The sequence below is a fragment of the Argiope bruennichi genome, chromosome 7 (assembly GCF_947563725.1).
Source record: "Argiope bruennichi chromosome 7, qqArgBrue1.1, whole genome shotgun sequence".
NCBI lineage: Eukaryota > Metazoa > Arthropoda > Arachnida > Araneae > Araneidae > Argiope > Argiope bruennichi.
In genome coordinates this window covers 94348305-94373670 of record NC_079157.1, presented here as the reverse complement: position 1 = coordinate 94373670, position 25366 = coordinate 94348305, and the positions used below count along the sequence as shown (strand labels likewise).

The window sequence follows — 25366 nt, the reverse complement described above, 5'->3', positions numbered from 1 at the left end:
TTTATATAAAATAGCTCTCAAATATTCCTTTGCATGCCTTTCCAAAATCTCTCCCTTTGTCTTCCTGGCAATTGTTTAAAGACGTTTATTGCTTAGCGAAAAAAAAACCGCTGACAGTGAATTATTCTATCACTCTTAAATAACATACTTAATGATATGCATCTTGCCTTATTTAAAGATGCAAATGATCGTTACTGATTAGAATCTACACTTAGCTTCTTATAAAAGGACAAATATTAAGTTATTTGAAAGTTCTATCTGTTGCTATCTATTTCTATTTACTGTAAGATATTTTTAAAAGTTTTATACGGAAGTCAAAGCCAAATAATGGAGTAAAAAAAAAATGATTTTCCTATATGTAAATTTTTTCACTGATATGAGAAAATATTTTGATATTATAAAATCAAATAAATTCCAGTATCAACATTTGCGTTATAAAATACAAGGTACGCCAAAGATCAGGATTCGCACAATAAACAAATTTTTTACATGAAAAGGGATCCGATAGTAAAACTTATTTTCCTGTCCTGCTTTAAATCATAAAGGTAAGTTATGTTTATCATTTTTTTTGTCCATAGAGATGCTATCGAATCCAAGCAATTCAAACATTTTTTTCCAAAATTATTGAAGCATGTTATTTGCTGAAGAAATTGCTCTAGCTAATTTCTACCAATGAAACGTTTAACCACAACATATATGGAATTATGCATACGTGTATCTTAGTGGGAAACTGAATAAATCGACTAGGCTTTGACAAGTAGAATTTAAATCAGAAAATAAGACAGAGTGCCAAACGATGCGTTTCCTGAAGAATTACCTTGAGGTTGTAACGTCTGAGTACGAAATCCAAAAATCCGTAGTCATGACAGAAATTTATTTTCAAAATTCAAAATTTAGCTGAATAAAGTGATAGTTCACTGCACTAAATGAAATCTAAGAGAAGATTTATCAATAAGACGATTTAGTTATCAAGATACAGAATTTTAATTCTTAGGAATCAAATTCTAGGCTTACATCGGATGTCACAGATGCAAGATATGACATATGTGGATTTCCTTCAACTTTGGTAACAAACAATTGAAATTAAACTGTAATTTAACGTCCTATCGGATAAAGTAAAACTTTCATGTGAGATTTTCTAAAAAATTTCATGCGATTCGATACCAGATAACGCCTTGCTGATTTTGAGTTCTAAGATCAATAAAGTAATTTCAACAGAAACTGTTTAGTGATTATTGAATGTCGAATAGTAGTGATCTAAAACTCAAAGATATATTTTCCCGTGCTTAAAAATATTCAGTGATGCCGGAAGATGCGAAATTCAGATTGAGATATAACTTATAATACTTGACTCACTGAAATATCAGTTTCTCGTCACAGCTTCTAAGAAAGTTAATGTAATGTTGTCTACATAGAATTTAATGTTAAAGAAAATCGCTAATAAAACTAAATTTTCATAATCTTGCTTTATATTGTATTCACGAACCCCGGATTTTTCATACTGGAAAATTTAACCCAAAATTACACTGAGTTATTCGTTGATTTGTAGTTTCATTTCGATTATTCAAACATGTAATTTTAACTTTTTTCATACGACACAGTTTATGAAGAGCTTGATTTAAACCATCTCATATGTAGCCTATTCTCATAACATACTTATCTTTTCAATTTTATTTCTTTTTTAAAGGCCTCTTTCTCTAAAATTCACTAAATTCTATCAATCACGTTTTTATGAGAATGCAATATAATGCATCTCATAGAAAATTGCATTTAAATGATATTCATATATCTATGATAAAAATAGGAAAAATAATTTTGCTTGTTAATCAAAACTATAACTTTATTAACCTTTTTTCCTCTGAATTTATTTAGCATCCTAATTATATGACATCCTATTTGGTGACTTCTATAAGAACTGGAAATAAAGTTTAATAATTAATAACTTACGAATTTAAATTTATTTTGAAAAATCTGCCAAAGAGGTTCAGTTACTTATCGTTTATATAATATCTAATTTTCGATGGCAGAGGCACGGACGACATCTTTCTATCTTGCAAGTTCATTTTTTTGCCATTTTGAGGCTTTTCGAATGACTATTATTCAGATTTTAACTATTCGAAAAAATTTTTAAATGCATTAAAGTCATATCCCAAGGTAGTCTAAATGAACAGGAAAGATGTATCGCCTAAATGCCTTTCAGCCAGTTCAGATAAGCAAATATTCTAAAATCATCAGATCTTACTTTATACAGCTAAGTTCTAGTGGAAATGGCATGCTGATGTACGTCCTGTTCGCCATTTTCTTTTTCATAATCCATTTCTTGTCTTCATTATACAGATTGGCAGCTTGTTGCCATACGAGTCGGCAGCTTGGAAATTTACCATGATATTTGACGATTAAACGAGGCAACTTGAAATTACTTAAGGCTGAATATGAAGGAGGTGTTTTCATTGAGAATTCCATTTGAGAAGACAGAAGCTGTAATGAAAAGACTGCATTAATCGTTTGGAAGGTAATTATGGAAACTCATGTGTATTAAATTTACTAAAAATTTATATTCCATCACAACTTACAAATACAGTGATAAGTGCCGAATGTAGCTGTTGTGATTAATCAGTATCATTAAGATGTGATGTTTTCCAAAAACAAATATATCTCAGTTTTAAATCGGGAATTGAAATCCATCAGTACGTAAGATTGCATTAAGTTTTTAAATCCACTTTCAATTCTGCTTTCGGTTAACCCGAGGTTCAGTGTTTTCTAAGTAAAATGGTAGTATAGGCATCGTAACAAATTGCTGCAAATCAGCAACTTTAAAAACCTAAATTTAAATCTAATTTTGGAACAAGCTTTTATCAAATCATCCATTTTTTTCTTTAAATTTTATCATGGGAGTGAATTTCATGTACTGCAGTTCAATCATTTGTCAATTATTATCTTATAAATACATGCTTTGGATATTTTTGTAGTTATACTTCAGTTACAAGAAGCAATGCTTTCATTATGACAAAACGTGCTTGCCAGATGTGCAGAAAAACCAGGCCACAGCGGCCCCCTTTGAAGATGTGGGAACGAACAGACAAAGTTGGAATTAATATTTATTTTTCCTCGGGAGGGTATGGCTTGCACAGAGACAAAGGTGAAAAGTGTCGAATCAGATCACAACAGCAAGAGTTAAGAAGTGACTTGATCACAGAGATACAGCAAGAGTTAAGAAGTGACTTGAAACTTAATAAAATTTCTCCCTACAGTTTTCACCGAAAGATTAAGGATTTCTTTAACACGTGTCGATATAAGAAATAATTTTAGCTACCTTTGAAAGAATGCCTTAGGAGTTATAGATTCAGATTCCTCCGCTTAGAGGGTGAGAATTGAGATGGTCAAACTGTATTGAGGGTTGTTAGAAATAAAACTAGGAGTCGGATAAAAAAATAAGACAATTTTAGATTAAGGCAATATAAACTAATTTAAGATTTAAAAAAATGGTAAATTATGATATAAAAAGAGATCATTACATATTATATAAATTAAGCCATTAAATGGAAAAGAGTAAGGTTGAATATACGTAGAAGAATGTGCTTTAAGAATATGCAAGAAAAAACTTGCGATTTGGAGCCAAATATCTAAAAAAATTTCAAACCCTTTTTACAAGAATCCAAATATGTCTACTGTTGGCCAACGGATTGTAAAACCCTTCTCGCTTTTGCGCATGCGTTAGGATTTGTTTAATTCGTCAAAATAGGGGTGAAAGGAAAGATGAAAGGATGAGATGTTTACATTTAACAATGAAGATTCGCGGTTTTATGAGACGTAAACATTACAGATAATTAGTAATACGGAAGTAAAAAGGTACTAATGCACAGTAAAATATTTCAGAACAATTTTATTTATGTAAGAGGCATAAACATTAAATTATGAATAAATAAAAAAATTCTGTTCTTAAAATTTGATAATGACATTTTTACAAAATAATCTTTTTATATTAACATGCTTTTATGTATTATTGATTTTTTTTAACATTTTAAAACAACAATGGATAATCCAGATTTTGTTCTATTCAAAATATTTTATTTTCATTTTGGGAATTGCTGTAAATATGGAGCCTCTGAAAAATCTTTAAAATACATGCTATTTTATATATTTTGATATTAAAAGAGTTTTATTAATGATTTTTCTACTTAAGAATATTATTTTTAAATATTTAACATGAAATTATTACTAAACTTTTCTTTGTACCACTCCTTAAAACTTTTTTGCCATTTGAACTAGCCATATCAATACGAAAATTTGAGTTAAAATAAAATGCGGTCAGAAAGGACACAATATTCACACGTGAAAAAAAATTGAACAAAGTATATAATGGAGTAAATCCAAGGTCAAAGGTGAATACCGGAAATGTGCTCATCGTTCTGCTCCTCACCCCTTAATGAGATGGAATCGTCGAAATGTGATTGTTTCAGAATACGTTGACGAGCAGTAATCTCGAGTTTTTAATTAGTTTGCTTCCACTACTGAAACGTTTAATTTCTGATTTATGAATATTGTCTAAAGTATATCTTCTAAATTGATACCTAAAAATCCTTGCAATTTCATTTATGATGTTTTAAGAACTTACCCATTTTTTTTCCACATGCGATTTCCCAATACATTATTCAATTTTAATGTCTTCCAGCTTTTAAATGTAAAATCTTCATAATTAGATAAACGAATTCTTCATGGCCTGAAAAGATTTAAAATACCAAATTACTTTGAGTTCAGTTTTAGCATTAGTAAGATTCAGAAGAGAAAATTCTATGATACTAAAATGAAATGGATTCGTAACAAAGGAATTAGTTTAATCTAAAGAGACCAAATCAAAGATGCAAAAAATTAGGTCTTTGATTCGAGTATGAGCAATATTTGAAAGAAAATTGATGAAGACTTCACTGTTTACCTAGGAATTCAAGTTAGAAATGCTAACTAAACTGAATACAAATACTTTAAATTTATTAAAAGTCAATCCAATAATGTGGACCTTTGAAAATTCATTTAACTGAAACCTTTAACGTTAATGTATACTACAAAATTTTCAGTTATCCGAGTGAAATGATTCTTGGTTTAGAAGGAAAATTCGGAACACAATTGAAGAAGTAAAGCAAACAATATTATTAATGACTGAGAAAATAAGGAAAGGTTCATATTCACTATATATGATGAGAGATATTTCCTAAGGTGCGTCCTTCCTACAAGAGATGCTCTAAAATGTCTTTACGCTTTAAAAATGATGAAAAGCAATTTAGAATTTTATAATTCAATAAATAAAGAATGAAAGGTTGTTTTACTCATCATTTACTCTCATTTTCAATTTTAACACGTTAACTGACTTATCATTCATTATCGCGTCGTTCAGAAGATCTCATTTAGGGTAGAATTTGATGGGAGTAGAGAAAGCTTATGTTTAGATTATGGAATCTTCTTGTTTTAACACATAGATCACTGCGTGAATCGCCTATGATTCATAACAATTATTTAACTATATTATCTTTACTACAGTTAAGAGATATAAAGGACAAAGCGTCTTATTCGATAGTGATTGGGAAGACAGGCATGAATCATGGCAGTCAGAACGTTAAATGATCACAGTGTATCTCAGCTATAAAGTATCAAATTATATGTTCATAAGGTTTTGGTGATTTTTTTTATAAATACCATTCTGATATTAATGCAAATGACAGTTATAAAAATTCAACTGTAATGCGTTACATAATGCGATGAGATGCAAATTTCATACAAATAGGATGCGGTGGTTAATGTGGGTTAAATGAAGTGAACACAGAATAGTACTTGCTTGATGTAATACTCATTTCAATGATTTTTTGTTCGAAACTAAATTGTTCCGGCTTTATAGAATTGAAATCTAAAATTCGCATTATTTCAACTTAATATACGTAATTGAAATTATTTATCATCAAAGAGACAAGTAATTTAGGATAATGTGTCAGTTCTTCACATTACCCAATGAGAACCAGATAAAAATTCGATTTTTAAAATGTATTAGGAAAACTGCATAATATAAGCAAGATTTGATAATCAAGATAACCGATATTTTTTAAGCTAAAAGTAATAACATATTTAACAATCGAAACTTGAATGCACAGTGAAAAGAAAAAGTGAAAATGTTGTGGATTATAGTATTAAAAATATAGTTTAAATATGCAATTGTAAAAGATTGGATATAGCACTTTGAATGCAACAACTGTATAAAAAAATCTGCCAATTTATGTAACGAATTTTAGGCTTCTCAAAAGTTTGATTAAAAATATTTTTTAGTAAAATGCAATGCCAATGGTGAACATAAGAAGCCGAAAATTTAGCAAAAAAAATTTCAGAAATATTTTTTATCTATACTAAGTTGTAATTCGAATTAATCACAAAAAAATTTAAAGATTCGAATCTTCGGATAGGAAGCATCAAAGTAAATAATCAAGACTCGATTCACCTATTCTGATTGTTACTGTTTGCACCGGATTATATAGCAGTAATAATGCTCACAAAAGATAACTACCATCAAAGCGCGAGATGATGCATAACCAATAACTAAAATAATGAGGAGAATTATTGTAAAATGTATAATCAAAATTTAACAAATTCTTAGATATTATATAGAAAAATGATTAATTAACAAGCTTATTTTTAGAAAATGTTTTTTTTTATTTTGATTGAAATAAAAATTAAAGTGGGCTTAATAAGAAATATTCTGTCTAGTTGTTAGTTTATTCTACACCTAATAAACATAGCCGAATTCTACCAAATTTTACACATTTATAATTAAAGAGAAATAATATTACCAATATTTCCAAGTTTAATAACACATTACTAAACATACAATTAGAAATTAACCAACATTTCGTCATTTTTTCCACAATTTTATGGTAAATTATTCCAGAAGATAGTTTTAAACTGTATTAAAATGAAAAAATTCCCTTTTCAATGATATCAATTTCCTCTCTGCACAATATTTATTTCATCTGTTATTAATTTAGGAAAAAATTAAATACATTAAAACTAAAAAAAATCGCGAAATTAGATCAATGCTTAAAATTTGTTTTATTTTTACTTCAAGGTAACCCATTTGTAATAGCTTCACAGTGCCTAAAGTACCCATAATACAATCGCTTAAACGGAGGGAAGAAAAGTTCTTATGTGCAAATGAAACAAATGTTCGACGATAGCAGCAGCTTCAGGCAGCGAGATATTAACCAATATTTTCACTTTTTCTCTCGGAAAATTTGTAAAAATTATTCCGGTAACTTTGCACAGTCTTAAGATTAAAAATTTCACCTTTTCAATGATGTATATCCTTGAAAAAGGAAAAATTATCTTTTACTGGATAACGTGAACTACTCTACAACTATTATTTTGATTTTTTTTTCTTTTCTTTTTATGGAAATGCTTCGCATTTCACATAAGAGTTCCTGCATAAAATATTCATGAGAAGATTTTTTATTAAAATATTAATCCAATTGAAATTAAAATTTGAATTTTAATTTCAAGGGTGAATAAATTAATTTCAATAAAATTAAAACCTTTCAATAACAATGGAATCTATTACTCAAAAAAACGAATTCCCAATTTGAGAGCTGTAAGTAAAACGATTTGAAGTGCACATCATTTAATTCTAACAGTCGCTACGTAACAAGATAGAATTTAAATATAGTATGCCAGCTTATTAAAATAATGGGCGATATATAGGCAATTTAAAAGACTGGAGAAAGTTAATCATCTACAAATTATAATTGAAAATTTTTAATTGGCAATACCCACAGAATTTTAAAAATAACTATTTACCGATTTTTACTGATATCTTGCATTATATTACAATTAACTGAAAACCAAAAATTTTACACTTATTATTCCTTAAAAAATTAATTTTGACTTGTTTAGAATAATATTTATGTCAGAAATACACTTTTAGGGCAAAATTTTATTTGAAAATCGATTTCTTGACATTAAAATTTCTAAGAAAATATTAAAAATGGTTTGTAAATTTATTTCCTAAAGAGCACTTCCGACCATACATGCATATGAAATTTTCATATGCATCTACTGATGCGATTTTTATCTATTTTAAACTGAATGTGAAAAACTATACAATACGTTTTTTTAAAGATATTTCGAGTTTAAAATGCTGCAACACTGTAGCGATGAGAACATTAACAAGAATAACTGGACTACAAGACTATTTACAATTAAAATAGTATGGTCTTGCAACTTAAATTTTTTCAAATGATACATTACCAAATTTGGTACAGGATTAAACATTGCCAAAGTATAATGGCTGTTGACTCGTAGCGGACATTTTTGGAACTTGCTTCAGGTGTTTTTGAATCTAACAGAATTTTTTTTATGGCAGATTATTAACCATTTAACCTTCCGCCGGGTGAGCCGTTGTAAAAAGTACAGCAGTTGGTTTGTTTTTTCTTTAAAACATTATTCTGGCAATAGAGGGCGTTAATCACCATGCGTATTCGTTTATTGAATCTTCCTTCACATTTCCTGAAAGTTATTTGCATTTCTGATTGCGCAATCAGCTGCACCTGTCATTTTTAGCTGTAAACATCTGCGGTGTTATACTTTATGCAACGAGAAGCCTGCTTGTGAAATTCTTTTTCGACAGAATCTTTCTAAGTGAAATTGTTAGTATTTTGAATGGGATTTGAGGTAAAATAATGTCTAAACGAAAACAATATTTTAAAGATCACAAAGAAATGGTGGATTACCTAATGAACATTTTGAATGAAGATTCTGATAGTGAAGATATTGAAGATGTTATACAATTTCCTGAATATGACGCAGATTTGAGTGACGAAAATTTAGAACAGGAAAATCACAGCAGTGACTCTGAAATAACTGCATCAGATGACGAAATTACTGAAAATAATAGTGATGGAAATTGTTATACGGGAAAGGATAAAATCACAAAAGGGAAAAAAGAAATCGTAAAATCCTCCAAAACCAAGAACAAAAATATTATAAAGAAACTGCCAGAACCAACTGCATATGCAAAAAGAACTGCTTCCGAAATTGACGCTTTTCTGAAATTGATTGATCTGAGTATGATTGATGAAGTAATTTATTGCACAAATAAATATATACAAGGAGTAGAAGCTAAATATTATCAGAAAAAAATATAATTCCTCCTAAATATTCCTCCTCTACAATGAGGTGTAACAAATGAGTAAGGTTCATATGTAAACAGCATTCAAAAAAGCAAATCCTATGCCTGCCATGTGAAGCAAATAATGCAGGTGAAATTTCCCACTGATTCTGCAAGTCCAAAAGTACTTTATAATTCTTTATTCATTATTCATTAATACTTTTTTGTAATTGTAGCAGTATTTACTTTTTCATAATTTAAACTTCTGTTTTAATATACTATAACAAAATACATGTAAATGTATGGTATAATATTTTCTTAAATTGTTATCAGAGATAAATTATATGTTACTTGTTTGCAAAATTAAAATAAAGCAGCTAAAATTAAATGTTTTTCACCTGTTATACAATTTACAACGCGCGCCCGGTCGTGAAAGGAAAATTCACGCGCCAAGCGAAAAGTTAACTTTTATTTTCTTTACTATCTAATAAGATGACACCTTCTATTTTGGAAATATTTTCTTATTTTGATTCAAATGTAAATACATTGAATACTTGACTTCTCTATGTATTCGAAGTAATTATAATACTCAATTATAATCATTACGAATGTTTGTTTTTTATTGCTTACAACTATCAAAATTTGATAAATCTATGCAGGTATGGCACTCAGGCAAAGCAGTTAAGCGAATAATGTTTAATAACAGTAACACACAACACTAAGGAATACTCATATGAATTCAGTCATTAAGTTTATGTAAGTATGTTAAAGCAAAATTACTTACCCTTTTTATATCTTAAACATGGAATGGCACATTCACTACAGCATTCTTTGGATTAATACCGTTTCCGAAACAGCATCTGCAAGCACCTACATCGATGACATATATACCTTGATTATGATGGTTTTGCCATTTTCTAGATGTCCGAAGTGGACAAAAAAAGTCTTATTCCACCAAACACAGAGCAGTATCTTCCGTTAGCGAAGATTTCATTTCGTGGCAAATGCTTCCAAGACAAAAGATCAATAATGTTTAAGGACCATTTTTCGTTATGTCAAAATTTAGTCAAGTCTGATCCGGGTATTAAGAATTCTCGTGGCATGGTCAAAACTGAGCCGCTGCAGCATTTTTTTCCAGTTCAAAACGCGATGTTCTCAATTAGAGTTCATGTTTCTTCCCGAGTTTATACAGATGTAATTGAATGGTCTACCTATGCCATTTTAACTCTCATGCAAATATTATGAGTGATCTTTGAGCAGAGAGCGTCAATAATAATGGACAGTTTTCCAACCTTCAAGAATGCAATCTGAAGACATACATCATTTTAGTCAGTTTCGCACAGCCATTCACTCATGACTCTCCACACGGAAAGCATAATTTCCATGCAGCTACCAACGTATTATTATCCAACTCATAATTAAACTTCAAAGCTAAAACATTCAGTAATACTGAAATGTTCATTTCAGAATTGTACATACTACAGATCCTCTTTCAACATGTTTGACCAATCATACAGTTCTGCATTGACTGACGGTTCAAGGGAATGTCAAGCTCTGACGTCAACTCATCAATACTGATATCACCTATTTGAATTTTTTTCTCCCAATAGCGGCACGAACATTTTTTTTGAATGTCGGAAATATGATCTTTATAAAATAGTGGTCATATATGTATTAAAGGAAAGACAAAAACAATACATAAATAATTTAATAAATATAATTAAAATCCATGAAAAAAATTATATTAAATTTTTAAAACTATTAATGATTATCCAGATATTGTAAATTTTATAGCTTCGTTTATGTACAGTAGTAGTTTTGAAGTCACGGAGATTAAATCAGTAGGTGTTGTCCCTTTAATAATTTCTGTCATACTATCTAATAAAGGTGAATTTACATGTTTTTACCCAAGCGAATGAAACCAAAATTTGATGCAAAACTACACTTGAAGTCATAAAATCACACAATAATTTTATATATTTAACTCTTCGCATTTTTGAGTCATCACGATAAAATTTTTTCAATGTTGACTGAAAGAGAGTCAACCAATCATTGGATTTGGCTCGAAATTTGATAGGTGTCTACAAATTAGTACTACAGTACACATAATTAGTATCTGTACTGAAGTAGATAATAATTATGTGTACTGAATTTTATTCATCTAGCTCTCATCATTTTGCAGTTATCGTGTTTAGTAGTTATCGTATTTTTTTAGTAGTTGTATTCAAACAGCTGGACTGACAGGCTAGCTCCGAATAGAATTTGCTCTACATTTGATAGAAATCTACATATTTGGTGTAAAGCTTTATATCAAATGACATCCGTCTAGCTCAAAGCAGCAAAGAAGTTACTTTTATCATAGATGGACAGATAAACATTTTATAAAAATGTGCTTATGGAATTCAGGAAGGTTTGTCAAAATTTCGTATTCCAAGTTTTTGATGATTATAATATTTTTTTTTCCTATACTTCGCTACAAGAGAGTAAAAATGCAAGAAGATAATCGGATTCACCTTCTTACAACATTCAAGGTTAAGATAGAAACACATACCAATCAGATTTCGTATATTCGTGAGGAAGTAGAGGAAAAGAGAATTTATCATTCCTCCAATACGAGTTGAAGTAAATAAATAAATAAAATAAAATAAAAAATGTCAATCTTTATGTTTTAGTGATGATGTCTGGGTTTCGGGATAGGAACGTAGCATGCTGAAGACCGAATTTCACTTAAATGCGTTATGCATGTTGAACTGGTTCATATTAAATTTATTATTTAAGATTCACAGTCTGAAAATTGATGTGGTATGGAAATTTCAACTCTGGAATCTGCTGCTGGCGACATTATTTCATCACGTCTTAAAATAATGTTTATTTAGATCAGAAACAATATTTTAATTTGATTTAATTGAACAACAAACAAAATTAAACCAAACAATTGCCAGAAAATATCTTACACAAAGAATTCAATCTTTAGAGAAAACTAAAATTAAGATGAAAATTGTCAGTTGAAAAAGCGTGAACATGCTGAAACATGTTAACATGACTTAGTTGAATATTGCTAAAGTTACTAATAATATATCCCAATTTCAATTGATTTCAAATTGTCAAGGCCTTTAATTTAAATGTCGTATCCTTAATTATATTACTTATAATAAAGTTTGAGAAATGTGCATCAAATAACGATTTTTGATATTTTTCTAATCAAGGTGTTCATAGAACATCCCATAAATTTATTATCGGATCAAAAAGTCTTAAATAAATGATGATCTTTAAGAACTGAATAACAATAAGTGTCAAAAAAGATGTGGCATCTAATTAGGAGCGAGACATTATCCTTAATAAAAGGACTCGCAGCCAATGAGTATTGTTCCTGCTTTCAACTTTTCTCCTTAGGGGATTTGGTGAAGAATTTTTAGTCTACTTTACATGGATTTGGTAAATAATTGGGAGAAATATTTTTGTTAGTAATGAAGTATAAATAATGCATCAAATCTTTTGAACTTAAGAAATAATATTTCATTGAATCTGTTTTTTATTTTCAGATAGAAATTTATGCATTATGTAAGGAAAGGGATACAACTGCTCATCATACCTGGTAAGAAATTTTGTTAGAATTATCAATTAATTATGGATTAATCAAATTTCAAAGCGTTGTATCGTGCTATGAAATGGATGATATTACTAAATTCTCGACTTCAAAACTGGAGGGTTATGATTATGACGCATGTTAAATATATAGAAAGTCAAAACACATTTATATTAATGAAGTAGAAAAATTAAATAACTATAAAAATCTTAATATGGTTAAAAGTGAACTATCTTCAAAGCGCAAGAAAATTTTTTTGTTGTTTTGAAAAATTGGGAACTGCAGATATCATAAATCTCACGTTCATATTCTGTCACACTGATTAAGAGGACAAATAGGATACTAAATGGATTTTAATATTTTGAATCTATATTTTGAAGTTAAATCTAAAATAATAGCTGCTTCTTTCTGACCGAAATAAAAATGTAGAAAATTTAGATGCACGAATTCGAATTTTCAATGTATTCATTATATATAAAAATTTTCAGATTTTTTATTTTTTTTATTTTGTTATCCAAAAAAATTAAAAAAGTGCTGGGATGGATTTGTAAAATAACACCAATTTTATTTTCGAAAACATATATAGAAATTTAAAGAAATTTCATTTAAAAAAAGAAATTGAACAGAACGATATAAGGAAGTTGTAAAACATTCTGAATTTTATTGGTAACTTATTTAAGAATGAATAGATCCTATTTGTATACCATATGCTTGAAGGGGTTTGAGACATATAAATCATCAAATTTTGCAATTTCATTTAATTAAAAAAATATATGTTTCTTTCCGTTAAAATGACGTTTAAATCGTTCTTCCATCTCAATTATAACGAGAAATATAATTATTTTTATGGTGTGTTTTGAAAATCGAGCACTCAAGCAACTTTAGTCATGCTCTACGTACACAAATAAACGATGGAAAGGGACGTAAGGGCGTAAATTAAGTTATGTCATTTTAGGAATAAGTGTAAAATATTTTTAGTATAATAAAGTGATAGAACATAATTTTCCTTTGTTGTCTGTAGAATGTTATCGTTCCAAATTTAATTTAGTTTCATTTTTAGCAATGAATTTTATGTCATATGAACATGCCGATATCATATAACAATATATAACAGTTAGGTGTCTTTATTATTCTGAATTTCATTTTGTAACAATGTGACGTGACAATCTGACAAATAGCAACGTATGAATTTAAATATATATTAGAGAAGTCAGAAATAAAATCATGCACTGCCGTTGTATTTTCTCAAAATTTGGCGTTGTTCTTTTTTTGATGTCGTCTTTGTCATTTTCGAAAAGAAAGCAAAGAAGTAATCATCTTATTTGATAGTGCTTCGAGTCAGAGGCATGAATTATGACAGCGAACGTGTCAGAAGCCTCAATCACCTCCTAAATAATATAGTGTACAAGCGTGGACGCTGCATAGGCATGAGATATAATAAATAAACCAAATTAGAGAAACATTAAGGTTAAATGCAAAAAAGGAATTAAAAAGAAAGAAATGATTAATCCGAAAAGAAGAAATGATGAAAGAACGAAAAGAAATTATAGGGATTCAAACTAGGGATTTTTTTCTGTGAGGGGTCTAACTATCGTCCAAAATATTGAGCCTTCAGGACCCGAAAATCCAAACCCCAATTTTGTGGTACTTTCGGGTCTCGAGGGGTCAATATTTTGGACGATAGTTAGACTCCTCACAGAAAAAATCCCTGGTTGGAATCCCTGCCTGAGGGTGTCCCTCGAAAAAGTCTTTAGTATCCATCTTCATCATTCGTGTCTTCTTTGTATTCAACATTTCTTTCTTTTTGGTTCCTTTTTTGCATTTGAATTTAATATTTATTTATATTTTTGTTAAGTTCATTTATGTTTTAGTTGTAGCAGCGTTAGCGCTCTCTAAATGCAATGCATCTTTTATTAGTTTGGTTCAGAAAATATTTATTTTTAATTGAATTTCATAATGATTTGATTAATAGTTGCATAATAAACGGATAGATATGTATTTCATAAAGTTACTAAAATAAAAAATAACAATTTAAAATAAATCAATAATTTGTTCATTAAGCTAAGAATGTGAAGTCAAATATAGACGTTTATTAAACTAACAGTCTACAGTTTAGTCAAAAACATACAGTAACATGCCTACATCTGGTATTGAGTAAAAAAATGCCTAACCGGCATTGTCTAACCTAAGCTAGACAAACGATGCAAAGAAAAGTTTCAGACTTGTCAAAATATAATGAATCGGAAAGAATTATTATTTAGAGAATTGTTACTACTTTATGTACATGAAAAATTGAAAAGAATCTTTTAAAAATTAATAATTAAGTATATAAAATTCAATTTTTTAAATATTTTTAAAATGAAGGATTTAATGATAACAAGAAGAAAAAAGGGAGACGATTCGAATCATTTTATAATATTTATTTAGTGAAGTCATAAACAAATGCTGGAATTTTACAAATTTTATTCAAGTGGATTTGGTATGAAAAAAAATGTAGTAAAGGCAGTCTCCATGGGAAATCTAACTAACATTTTTCAATGCACCTGCGTAATTTTTCCTGAACCTTCTAGAAAGACGGGTTCAAATATTGCAATTCATTTGCGCGCGCAATCGCTCGTGCGGTTAGTTGAAACTCTGTTTTCCCTTTAGTTCGAAGTTTGATGTCAACGGTAAGAAAGACAATCTCGTAGCAGCATTGTGCTCAGCGATTTTGAATGCATCCATGATTTTCATCGAGAATTTATTTTAAACTGCGGCATTCCGGTAAGTTTATTTTGTTGCAATATTTTATTTTTAAATATGATTAACGTATTCCTCCTGACGGATGCCTTTATCTGATGACTATTTTCTGTATGCCGAATTTAGATTTTAGTCGTTAGAAGCTTACTAGCGACTTCAAGTAAACTTGATTTTGCTACATAGTAAATATTTGTAGGATCAGTCTACTTTTCTTTTTCTTGTATAAATTGTCTAGAGTGATTATATTTACTTTGTTCAATTTTTAAGGGTACAATGGACATTAAAACCAAAATTTCTCAATTTTTGAGATATTGTTTTGAAATTTATATGGTAATTGCATTATATCAATCTAATGCTGAAAAAAAAATTTCATCAAAATTCATTGATAACTTAAAAATTTTTTTTGGTAAAAAATGGAAAAAAAAAAATTAAATAGTCTAAAATTTCAAACTTTCCATGCGCATAAAAATATAACATAAATGAATTATTTCTATTTTTTTAGATACATTTTTTTAATTCTACAAAATATTTTGCATACTTAAATTTATTGAAAATATGATTTTCAATTCAAAACTTGAAATATTTGACATTTTTTGAAAAACTTAAAAAAATCAGTACAGTAATATTACTTGAGGCCTTCAATAAAAAATTTTAATACTCATAATTCATCTATAAATGCAAAATTATATTATTTTATGTTTATACAGCATAACAGAAAAGTTTCAGAGTTGTAACTAAAAATATGATGCGCATGGAGTATTTAAAAATTTGAAGAGCATCATAAAATTTCATTTTGAGAAAAAGCTAAAAATATATTTGAATGATCCCTACAGAACAGAAACAAAATTAAAACAACTCAAATTTATTAAATATACAAGTTTATTAAAAGAATTATTTATTTTATGAAATATATACAAATATTCATACATAATATTTATGTAAGAATGCACAAAGCATATACAGGAAATACTACTGGTGAAGCAGAACTAACTCCTTTTTTCATTTAAAAAATACAAACCTCAAATAAAAAGATTTTTTAATATCATTTCATGAACCATAAATATTAATTTTTATTTATCTAACATTTTTAAATTATATATGCATCCATAAACAAATTCAATACAAAATATGAAACAAATCAAAATGCACCTGCTGCATAAGTTACAGCCTCATGTTTTGCTTCTAACCTTACATTTGCTTGTTTTTTAATTTTTTTTTCATTTCTTTGTTTTTATATTATGTCTAGGGTTTTTTTGTGCTGCTCTTTTCAGGTTCTTTTTCTGACCTATGATAAAGCGTGAATTGTCTTTTGATATATTTTCTTCAATCAAGCACAGATTTTTTAAATATCCCAGATTATACTCTCTCGCAGCTTTACTTATACCCAACTCTAATCTTTTCTTTGAAACGAATGCTTCTTTTAGGCACGTTTATAATTTAATTTGTAATGTAATTTAAAATAGAGAAAATATCAATTTTAGCCCTGAAAAGAATTGTTTATGTATTCAATTTCAAAGAAAGAAACGAGTAATTTGAATATGAAATGTATGACGAACGAATCAAAAAACCAAAACAAACAACAAGAGAAAAGAAGAAGTTGAAGTTTTTAACATCGGTCATTGTAAAAACAAAACGATAAAATAAAAATTGCGAATAAGGCTCACTAGCAGCGGTTGGTGGAAAACGAAACTGTGTCATACTGCAGCTGTACAAATGTAAACAAGTGGGCGTGACATCCTAATATCAATAAAGAAATGCTAATATTGTGCGAACTAATTAAGATATCAAAATAATTCTTTTTGCAAACGATAGCTTACACTCTAAATATACATAAAAGGTCAAAATAAAAAAAAAATCTCAGATTTCATCGATTTTTCACATTTTTATCGTCCATTGTACCCTTAAAGTTTGCATATGATTCGTTTGTAGCAATGAATGTGTTAATAACATTTTGTCAGTTGTTCATTATGTTGTACCGTAAATTCTTATTGTTATTAGAAAATCTTCTATAAATACATTCATTCTCTCGATTCGCACTATATTCACAATCTCTAGATTTCTACATTATGTAAGAAAGCGAATTTGAATTTAGATGATGTTAATGAAACTTCTGTGTTGGATTTATTTTATTTGTTATTAATACATATTTAAATTGATTTGTTTTGTGTTTAAAGATGGCATTTTCATTATGAATTCTGACTTTAATTTTCTTGAATCACAATTTTCGAACCCACATCTACATATAATGAAAATTCTCAAAGCTTCAAATCAATATAATAAAGTACTTATTAATTAACGGTGAAGATTTGGTGATTCGTTACCGATAATTTTCTTTTTTTTAATTTTAACCAATAATTTAGACAATTTTAATATACACAGAGTAAACAGATGTGTTTTTTTCTTCTCGTAAGTTAGAAGCACATTATTTAAGCCTGCAGCCTGCTTATAGGGTTGTAATTTGCTAATTTGTTTTTGATGGTGCATTTGCTAGTTTTGTCTATTTCACAATTAATTAAGAGTACGTATAAAAAATTATGTGAATATTATCTGAATTTAATTCCACTTAATTAAAATTATCATCCGCTATAAATTAGTATCAAATCTTATCCGATTCTATTCTTGTTTCTATTTTGAATTTGATCTTCCTTGAGCAGCAGTTGGAAATTCATGCTGCGAAAACGGGTACAGTTTTTTTTTTTAATGCATAATTCAGCTTTACTGTTTTACTTTCTCGTAAACGAAGTAAGTATTGTAATCGTCAAATTCGATTTTTACCTGTCTCTACTTTTTAAGACCCGCCTGAGTTCGAAAAATATTTTTGGAAAATGTCCATTGTAGATTTCTATAAAATTTTGAGCAAACTTCGCTCACAGGAAAACCGTCTGTGAGGCTGTTTGAATATAGTACCATAACCGCAAACGAAGAGAGCTAAATAGATAAAATTTGATACATAGAATTAACATTTATAGTCTAGACACGTATCAAATTTTGAGTGAATACAACAAGGGAGTCAATTTTGAGTCAATTCACCGTCTGTTGGTCTGTCCTTTTAGAAACATGTAACCGCTGTTACGGATTGTACATAGATGGCGCTCCCGCCTGTTGTTTATTTCCTGTTTGTAAATATCCACCCCCGAGAACGGGGACTTGCGTGGCAGGCACGGACCCCAGCGGTAATGGAATTTACCCTGAGCTTTAAACTCTGTTGTTATTGTTAATAAAAAAATATCTAAAGGCACCGAGAGTTGGAATTTCTTCATTAAGCACCACCACTGACCACAGTTGCAACATGGTGCATCGGCCGGGAAATTAATCAAGATTGGATACGGGTAAGACCTTTGATATTTTATTTAAGCATGGATAAATTAACAAAGATAATAGAAAAGAGAAGCAGTGTTCGCAGCAGCGTCACTAAGCTACTAAAAAGAGCGCATGTAACTCTGGAGGAAGAAAAAGAAAAAAGCGACTTAAATACTTTGGAAGAAATCCTTGAACTTTTAGGAACTAAATAGGAAATTTTAAAACAATATAACCAAGAAGTAGAAGACCTTATTACCGATCCAGAAAAATTCAAATCGGAATTAAAAGGATCTGAAGAATATGAGGATAAAATATTAACAGTCAAAATTAAATTGAGGTGTCATCTAAAACAGGTCACCGTAAATACTTCTGCCCAGGAATCTAATTCGAGCCTAAACAAATCAATAAATGCAGTTTCGGCTCTTAAACTACCTAAATTAGAAATTCCACGTTTTTCTGGCGATACAAATTTCATGGAATTCCTTAATTGCTATAATAGTGCAATCGGATATAATGACTCCTTAACTAAAATAGAAAAATTTCAATACTTAAAATCGTTGCTTTCTCCCCCCGCGTACAACGTAGTTGCTGGATTTGAGTTAAATGAAAAGAATTATGATTCTTGTATTGAGCTTTTAAATCAACGCTATGGGCGGAAGGATTTCATCATAAATTCCTATATGTCTAGATTACTAAATTTAGAGCCCGTTAGAAATTCCTCCCATGTTAAAGGCTTGCGTAGATTGTATGACGACATTGAAATAAATATAAGAAATTTAAAATCTCTAGATGTTACGGAGGGATCTTATGGTCATTTGTTGAATCCTTTATTATTAAAATTATTGCCCCAAGATTTGGTTTTAGATTTTCATCGGAAGCGCAGTAAGGATAATAACTGTGAGGTTTCGGAAATTATGGATTTCTTAAGAAACGAAGTTGAATCGAGGGAAATTTGTGAGTCGATTATTAGTAACCCAAAAAGTTCTGAAACTCAACGCACCTTTTCTCCAAATTATAATAGGCATCAAAAAAATTATTTGAGGCCAAAAAATGTGCATACCCAGGTAAAAGATGTTTGTATATTTTGCGACTGCGTAAACGGTCATGATTCAATAAGTTGTAAACTTTTGAATATTGAAGAAAAAATAAATAAACTTAAGATTGAGGGTAGATGTTGGAATTGTTTTAAAAAAAATCATATTAGCAGATTCTGTAAATCAGGTATCGTGTGTAAAAAATGTTCTTCTAAATTTCACCATGAATCAGTATGTAGAAAAAATGATAACCCTCTTAGCAGTGTGAGAAACGTAGCTGGAAGGCAAACTGAAATCTCAAGTAATTCTCATAATTCGCCTTCGATGTCAAATAAAATTGCTGAAAATATTTCAGTGTCGCATAGTAATATTAATGCGAAAAATAAAGCCTTTTTACAAACTTGTTAAGTCTTTGCTAGTTCGGATAAAAGGTCGGTATTAACAAGTGCCATTTTGGATAGCGCTTCTCACAAGAGTTTTATCTCGGCTAAATTAGCTAAAGCGTTAAATCTCAAACCAATAAGATACGAAGAGCTCGCTATATATTCTTTTGGCCAAACTACGGCTCATAAAAAACGATATCCGGTCGTATGCTTGAAGCTTGAGAATAGGCATGATCGAACAAAATTTTATATTCTCGAAGCTCTTGTAATAGAAATAATTTCTAACTCGTCTTTAAACATTCCAGACGACTCTATTTTGAGCGAGTTGAAGACAAAAAACATACAACTTGCCGACTCATTTGACAAGGGGGTTCCGGTGGAAATTCTAGTGGGCAGTGACTCCTTTTGGGAAGTTGTTTATGACCAACGGGAAAGGGTCTGTCAGAACACCTGGGTCATAAATTCAGTCTTCGGGTGGCTAATAGGGGGTGTCGGTAAGAGGGACGATTCGACTGAAAGTTGCGAAAATGTTTGTTTGGTAATGGATTCTTCTTCTATTTTGTTTGAGCTGAATAAATTTTGGGAGATAGAGAAATTTCCTAACGAAATACGAGGCCTTTCTGTGAGGGATGATCCTTTGATTAAAACCTTCGAAAATAATTTGAAATTTAATGGAAAACGGTATGTTTGCAAATTAATGTGGAAAGATAATATGGGACCTCCAGTTGAATTGGATTCTAATTTTGAAGTTGCGGAAAGGCGTTTTAGTTCATTGGAAAGGAAATTAAATAAAAATCCCGAAATTGCGGACCAGTACAAAAAAATTGTTAAGGATCAATTAGAATGCGATATTGTCGGAAAATGTGTTTATAAAGACACTCGGACGGGATATTATATGCCTCACAGAGCGGTTATCCGTGACGATAAAGCTACGACTCAAGTAAGAATAGTCTATGATTGTAGTAGTAAGGGAGGGGAAAATAAAAAATCTTTGAATGATTCACTTGAGACAGGAGTTAATCTTAATGACAATTTATTGGATGTTACTCTTAAATTTCGGGAAAATCAAATTGCGTTTTGCGGAGATTTAGAAAAGGCATTTCTTATGATAGAGATTGCAGAGGAAGATAGAAAATATCTAAAATTTTTATGGTTTCCGGACGATACGGGCGGCTCAAAGCAAGTATTTAATTTTAATCGTCTTCCCTTTGGCTTAACTACATCTCCCTTTGCTTTGGCTTGCGTTTTAAAATTTCATATAAGGAAATTTAGAGATAAATATCCTAAATGTTGTGAAATGTTAAATTCTCTATATGTCGATGACTTATATTATGGAGCAGATACCGCGCAGGATGCTTATCAGTTAACTTCTTCTGCTATAGATATATTACGCTCCGCCGGGTTTAATTTAAGGAAATTAAGAACTAATTGTGTCGAGTTAAATAAACTTTGGTTTGAGAATGGGTATAAAGAAAATACTGATCATGGGCAAGGATCGGGTTTCTTAGGATTGAATTGGGATCCAATTGAGGACGAGATTAAGTTGAATTTAAAAGATGTTAGGAATCCCTTGGAATTTGGAATCACCAACGGAACTTCTAAAAGACATGTGCTGAGAGTAATCTCTCAAATTTTCGATCCTTGTGGACTAATCAGCCCTTTTGTAATCACAGTTAAAATTCTCATTCAAGAATTATGGAAAAGGAGCCTCGAATGGGATGAACAGCTACCACAGGATTTGGAAGAAAAATGGAACACTTGGTGCTCTGAACTCTCTGCTATAGATAACTTGCGGATTGAACGAAAACTGTTTACGAAATTAAGAACGAATGACATTTCACTCCACATCTTCTGTGACGCTAGTCCTAAAGCCTATGGGGCTGTGGCGTATTTCCGATACATCACCGAAGAAGGAAGTGCTAAGGTGAGCTTTATTATGTCTAAAAGTAAGGTTGCTCCTTTGAAAACCTTAACCCTTGCGAGATTGGAACTGATGGCAGCACTCATCGGTGCTCGCTTAGCGAAATACTTGCAGGACACCTTTCCATCTTTAATTAAAAGAGTTTATTTATGGAGTGACTCGAAAATTGTTATCCATTGGGTGAAGGGATCGGCAAAAATATGGAAACCCTTTGTGTGTAACAGAGTAACTCAGGTGCAGTTACTTACTTCTCCGCTCTGTTGGAACCATTGTAGTGGATCGGAAAACCCTGCTGATTTAACTACGAGAGGGGAATCGGCGAAAGCATTTCTCTCAAGTTCTCTTTGGTGGACGGGACCTGAGTGGCTGTCTCGGCCGGTACATTCGTGGCCTGTGCAGTGTTCGTCAATTCTCTCTGATTCCATTTGTGATAAAGAAATATTTTCCTCAGAGCGACGGAGAACTGAAACCGTCAACACAATGGTTGTTACTACCAATGTTGATGACTGTATTTCAAGCTGTATTAACATTGATAAATACAGCAATCTTCGAAAACTTTTGCGTGTTACAGCTTTTGTGAAAAGGTTTATGAACAATTCTAAACCTCGTTCTTTAAAATTTAGTGGACCTCTTAGTGCTTTCGAACTTCAGGAAGCCTTACATTCTTGGATCAAGGCTACTCAAATAAAATATTTCGGAGCTGAAATTCACCAGCTTCTTTCTAAGAGTGTCATCTCCAAGGACTCGTGCGTATATAATCTGAGTCCTGAACTCGATGAAAATAATCTGCTGCAATTGAAGGGTCGTCTGCAGTTTTTTAGCGGTGACATGAGGGCGAAGCATCCTTGGCTTCTCCCATGCAACGATAAATTTGTAAAATTACTGATATTGGATGCTCATTTCAAAATGGGCCATTTAGGTGTTGAAGGTACCTTAATTCACTTGCGCGAACAATTCTGGATCATCAAAGGTAGACAATTTGTAAAAAAGGTATTGAATGACTGTCTCATATGTAGACGTTTTAAGGTAAAGACTGGAGAACAGGTGGTAGCTCCACTACCTCTTGACAGAATTCTAGAACATTCACCATTTGATGTATCTGGCGTAGACTTTGCAGGACCTTTTTTTGTGAATGACTCTAATGATAAGTGTTATCTGATAATATTTACTTGTGCTGTAGTAAGAGCTGTTCATTTAGAATTAGTTAATAATATGAGTACTGATTCATTTTTATTAGCTTTTAGGAGATTTATTTCTCGTAGAGGTTTGTGTTCTGTAATTTACTCTGATAATGCTAAAACATTTAAAAGGGCAAATTCTGAATTAAGTAAATGGTGGAAATATATTAATAATCCTGAAGTTAAAAATGTATTTGCCTCCAAAGGTATTGTTTGGAAATTTATTGTTGAGAGGAGTCCATGGTGGGGAGGTTTTTGGGAAAGGCAGATACGTACAATTAAAACTTGTTTAAAGAAGATTATTGGCAAATCAAGTCTTTCTTTTAAGGAATTAGAAACCATTTTTTTAGAAATTGAAGCTATTGTTAATTCTAGGCCTATCACGTATCTGTACAATGAACCTTCCGAACCTTCACCACTCACTCCTTCTCATTTTCTAATTGGGAAAAGATTAGCATCTTTACCAGTAATACAATCTAAAATTGAGGAATTAAATGTAAATAGAGACTCTTTAACAAAAAGGATTAAATATCAACAAACAATTTTGAATCATTTCTGGAATAGGTGGAGAAAGGAATATTTGCTTAATTTGAGATCAGCTTATATTTCTCCACAGCCAGGTAAGATTTGTTCATTTAAGGTAAATGATGTCGTTTTAATTAATGATGAGCGTTATCTAAGGAATATGTGGATGATAGGAAGAATTTTGGAGTTGTGTCCAGGACGAGACGGACATGTTCGTTCTCTTCTCATCAAAACTCCCAAAGGAAGCATAAAACGCTCAGTTCAACTTGTTTGCAATTTAGAGATAAATCCTTAAATATATATGTTTAGTTAATAATTGTATTGTTTGTATATGGTATTGAAATTTAATTCATAAATTTTCATTAATCGGAAGAATATTTTATATTATTGTAATGTTATGATTTATGCATTTCTATATTTCATCTTGTTTATGATTATATTTGTAATATGGAAAATGAACTTATGTAAGTTCAGGTGGGGAGTGTTACGGATTGTACATAGATGGCGCTCCCGCCTGTTGTTTATTTCCTGTTTGTAAATATCCACCTCCGAGAACGGGGACTTGCGTGGCAGGCACGGACCCCAGCGGTAATGGAATTTACCCTGAGCTTTAAACTCTGTTGTTATTGTTAATAAAAAAATATCTAAAGGCACCGAGAGTTGGAATTTCTTCATTAAGCACCACCACTGACCACAGTTGCAACAACCGCGTTAGTTCAAAAACGTAATGATTTAAATATATCAAAACTGGTATGCGATTTTGTCTTTGCAAATGCAGTGCTGTATCAAATATTTGTTAAAAACGTAGTTTAGTATATCTCTTGCTGCGACAAGGATGCAAGTTACCAATAAAGATGACGGACAAAATAAACACTCCTGAGAAACAGTTATGGTTACCACTTTATGCCTTAAAATTATAATCTTTATTGATAAATATTGTAATTTTTATTTTAATCTAAGATTTATTTAATATGTATCTGAGATTTTTATTTTAAATTTTGTAAACCTTTGGGATTACTATCGCTGCTTATCTTAAAAATGTTAAGAAATTTTTCAAACCGGCTGCGTCGGTCTGTTGTGTAAAGAGCAAAATTTAGAGCACGCGATGCTTTTCAGCATCTGAAGAATGCACCGGGCAGAATTTTTTAACTTAATGAAATATCCTACGGTTTTGCTAGCAGCGGGAGCGGGATCCTAGTAGCTTCGCTAGCTCATGGAACATAAGGACTGTGTGGATAACAGGAAAAGAAAGAACGAAGCAATGAAGGGAAGAATAGCGTGCCCTCGAGTTTGTCGCCAATATGGCAACCCATCGGAATGTCCTGTTTTGTTTACTACTTTTTGTAATGGTTAAGTTGTACATGAACTACAACTATATTATGAAAAATGTTAAAAAATATCGATTAAAGATTTTAATTTTGTTCTTTATTATAATTAAAAGTTTTTTTTCTTTCTTTTTTTAATGTGAATATGAACAGAAAATATTTACTCTTTTGCAATTTTTAACTGTCAGTATGCGTTTTAAAAATTGTCTGAATTCATACTTTATGAAATCGATTGCATT

The 25366-nt window shown here is 30.5% G+C and overlaps 1 protein-coding gene across 1 annotated transcript in view; it reads left to right on the top strand.

Annotated features, from left to right (window-relative positions):
• The first annotated feature begins 8762 nt into the window (after positions 1–8762).
• The window catches only part of LOC129975480 (uncharacterized), a 34656-nt gene continuing 18052 nt past the window's right edge, over positions 8763–25366 (top strand). Inside the window, exons 1-5 of the mRNA XM_056088542.1 lie at positions 8763–9107; positions 12679–12731; positions 15372–15391; positions 18515–18634; positions 20484–23743. Of these exons, the coding sequence (XP_055944517.1) occupies positions 8763–9107; positions 12679–12731; positions 15372–15391; positions 18515–18634; positions 20484–23743 (3798 nt within the window). The remainder of the gene's footprint in view (positions 9108–12678; positions 12732–15371; positions 15392–18514; positions 18635–20483; positions 23744–25366) is intronic.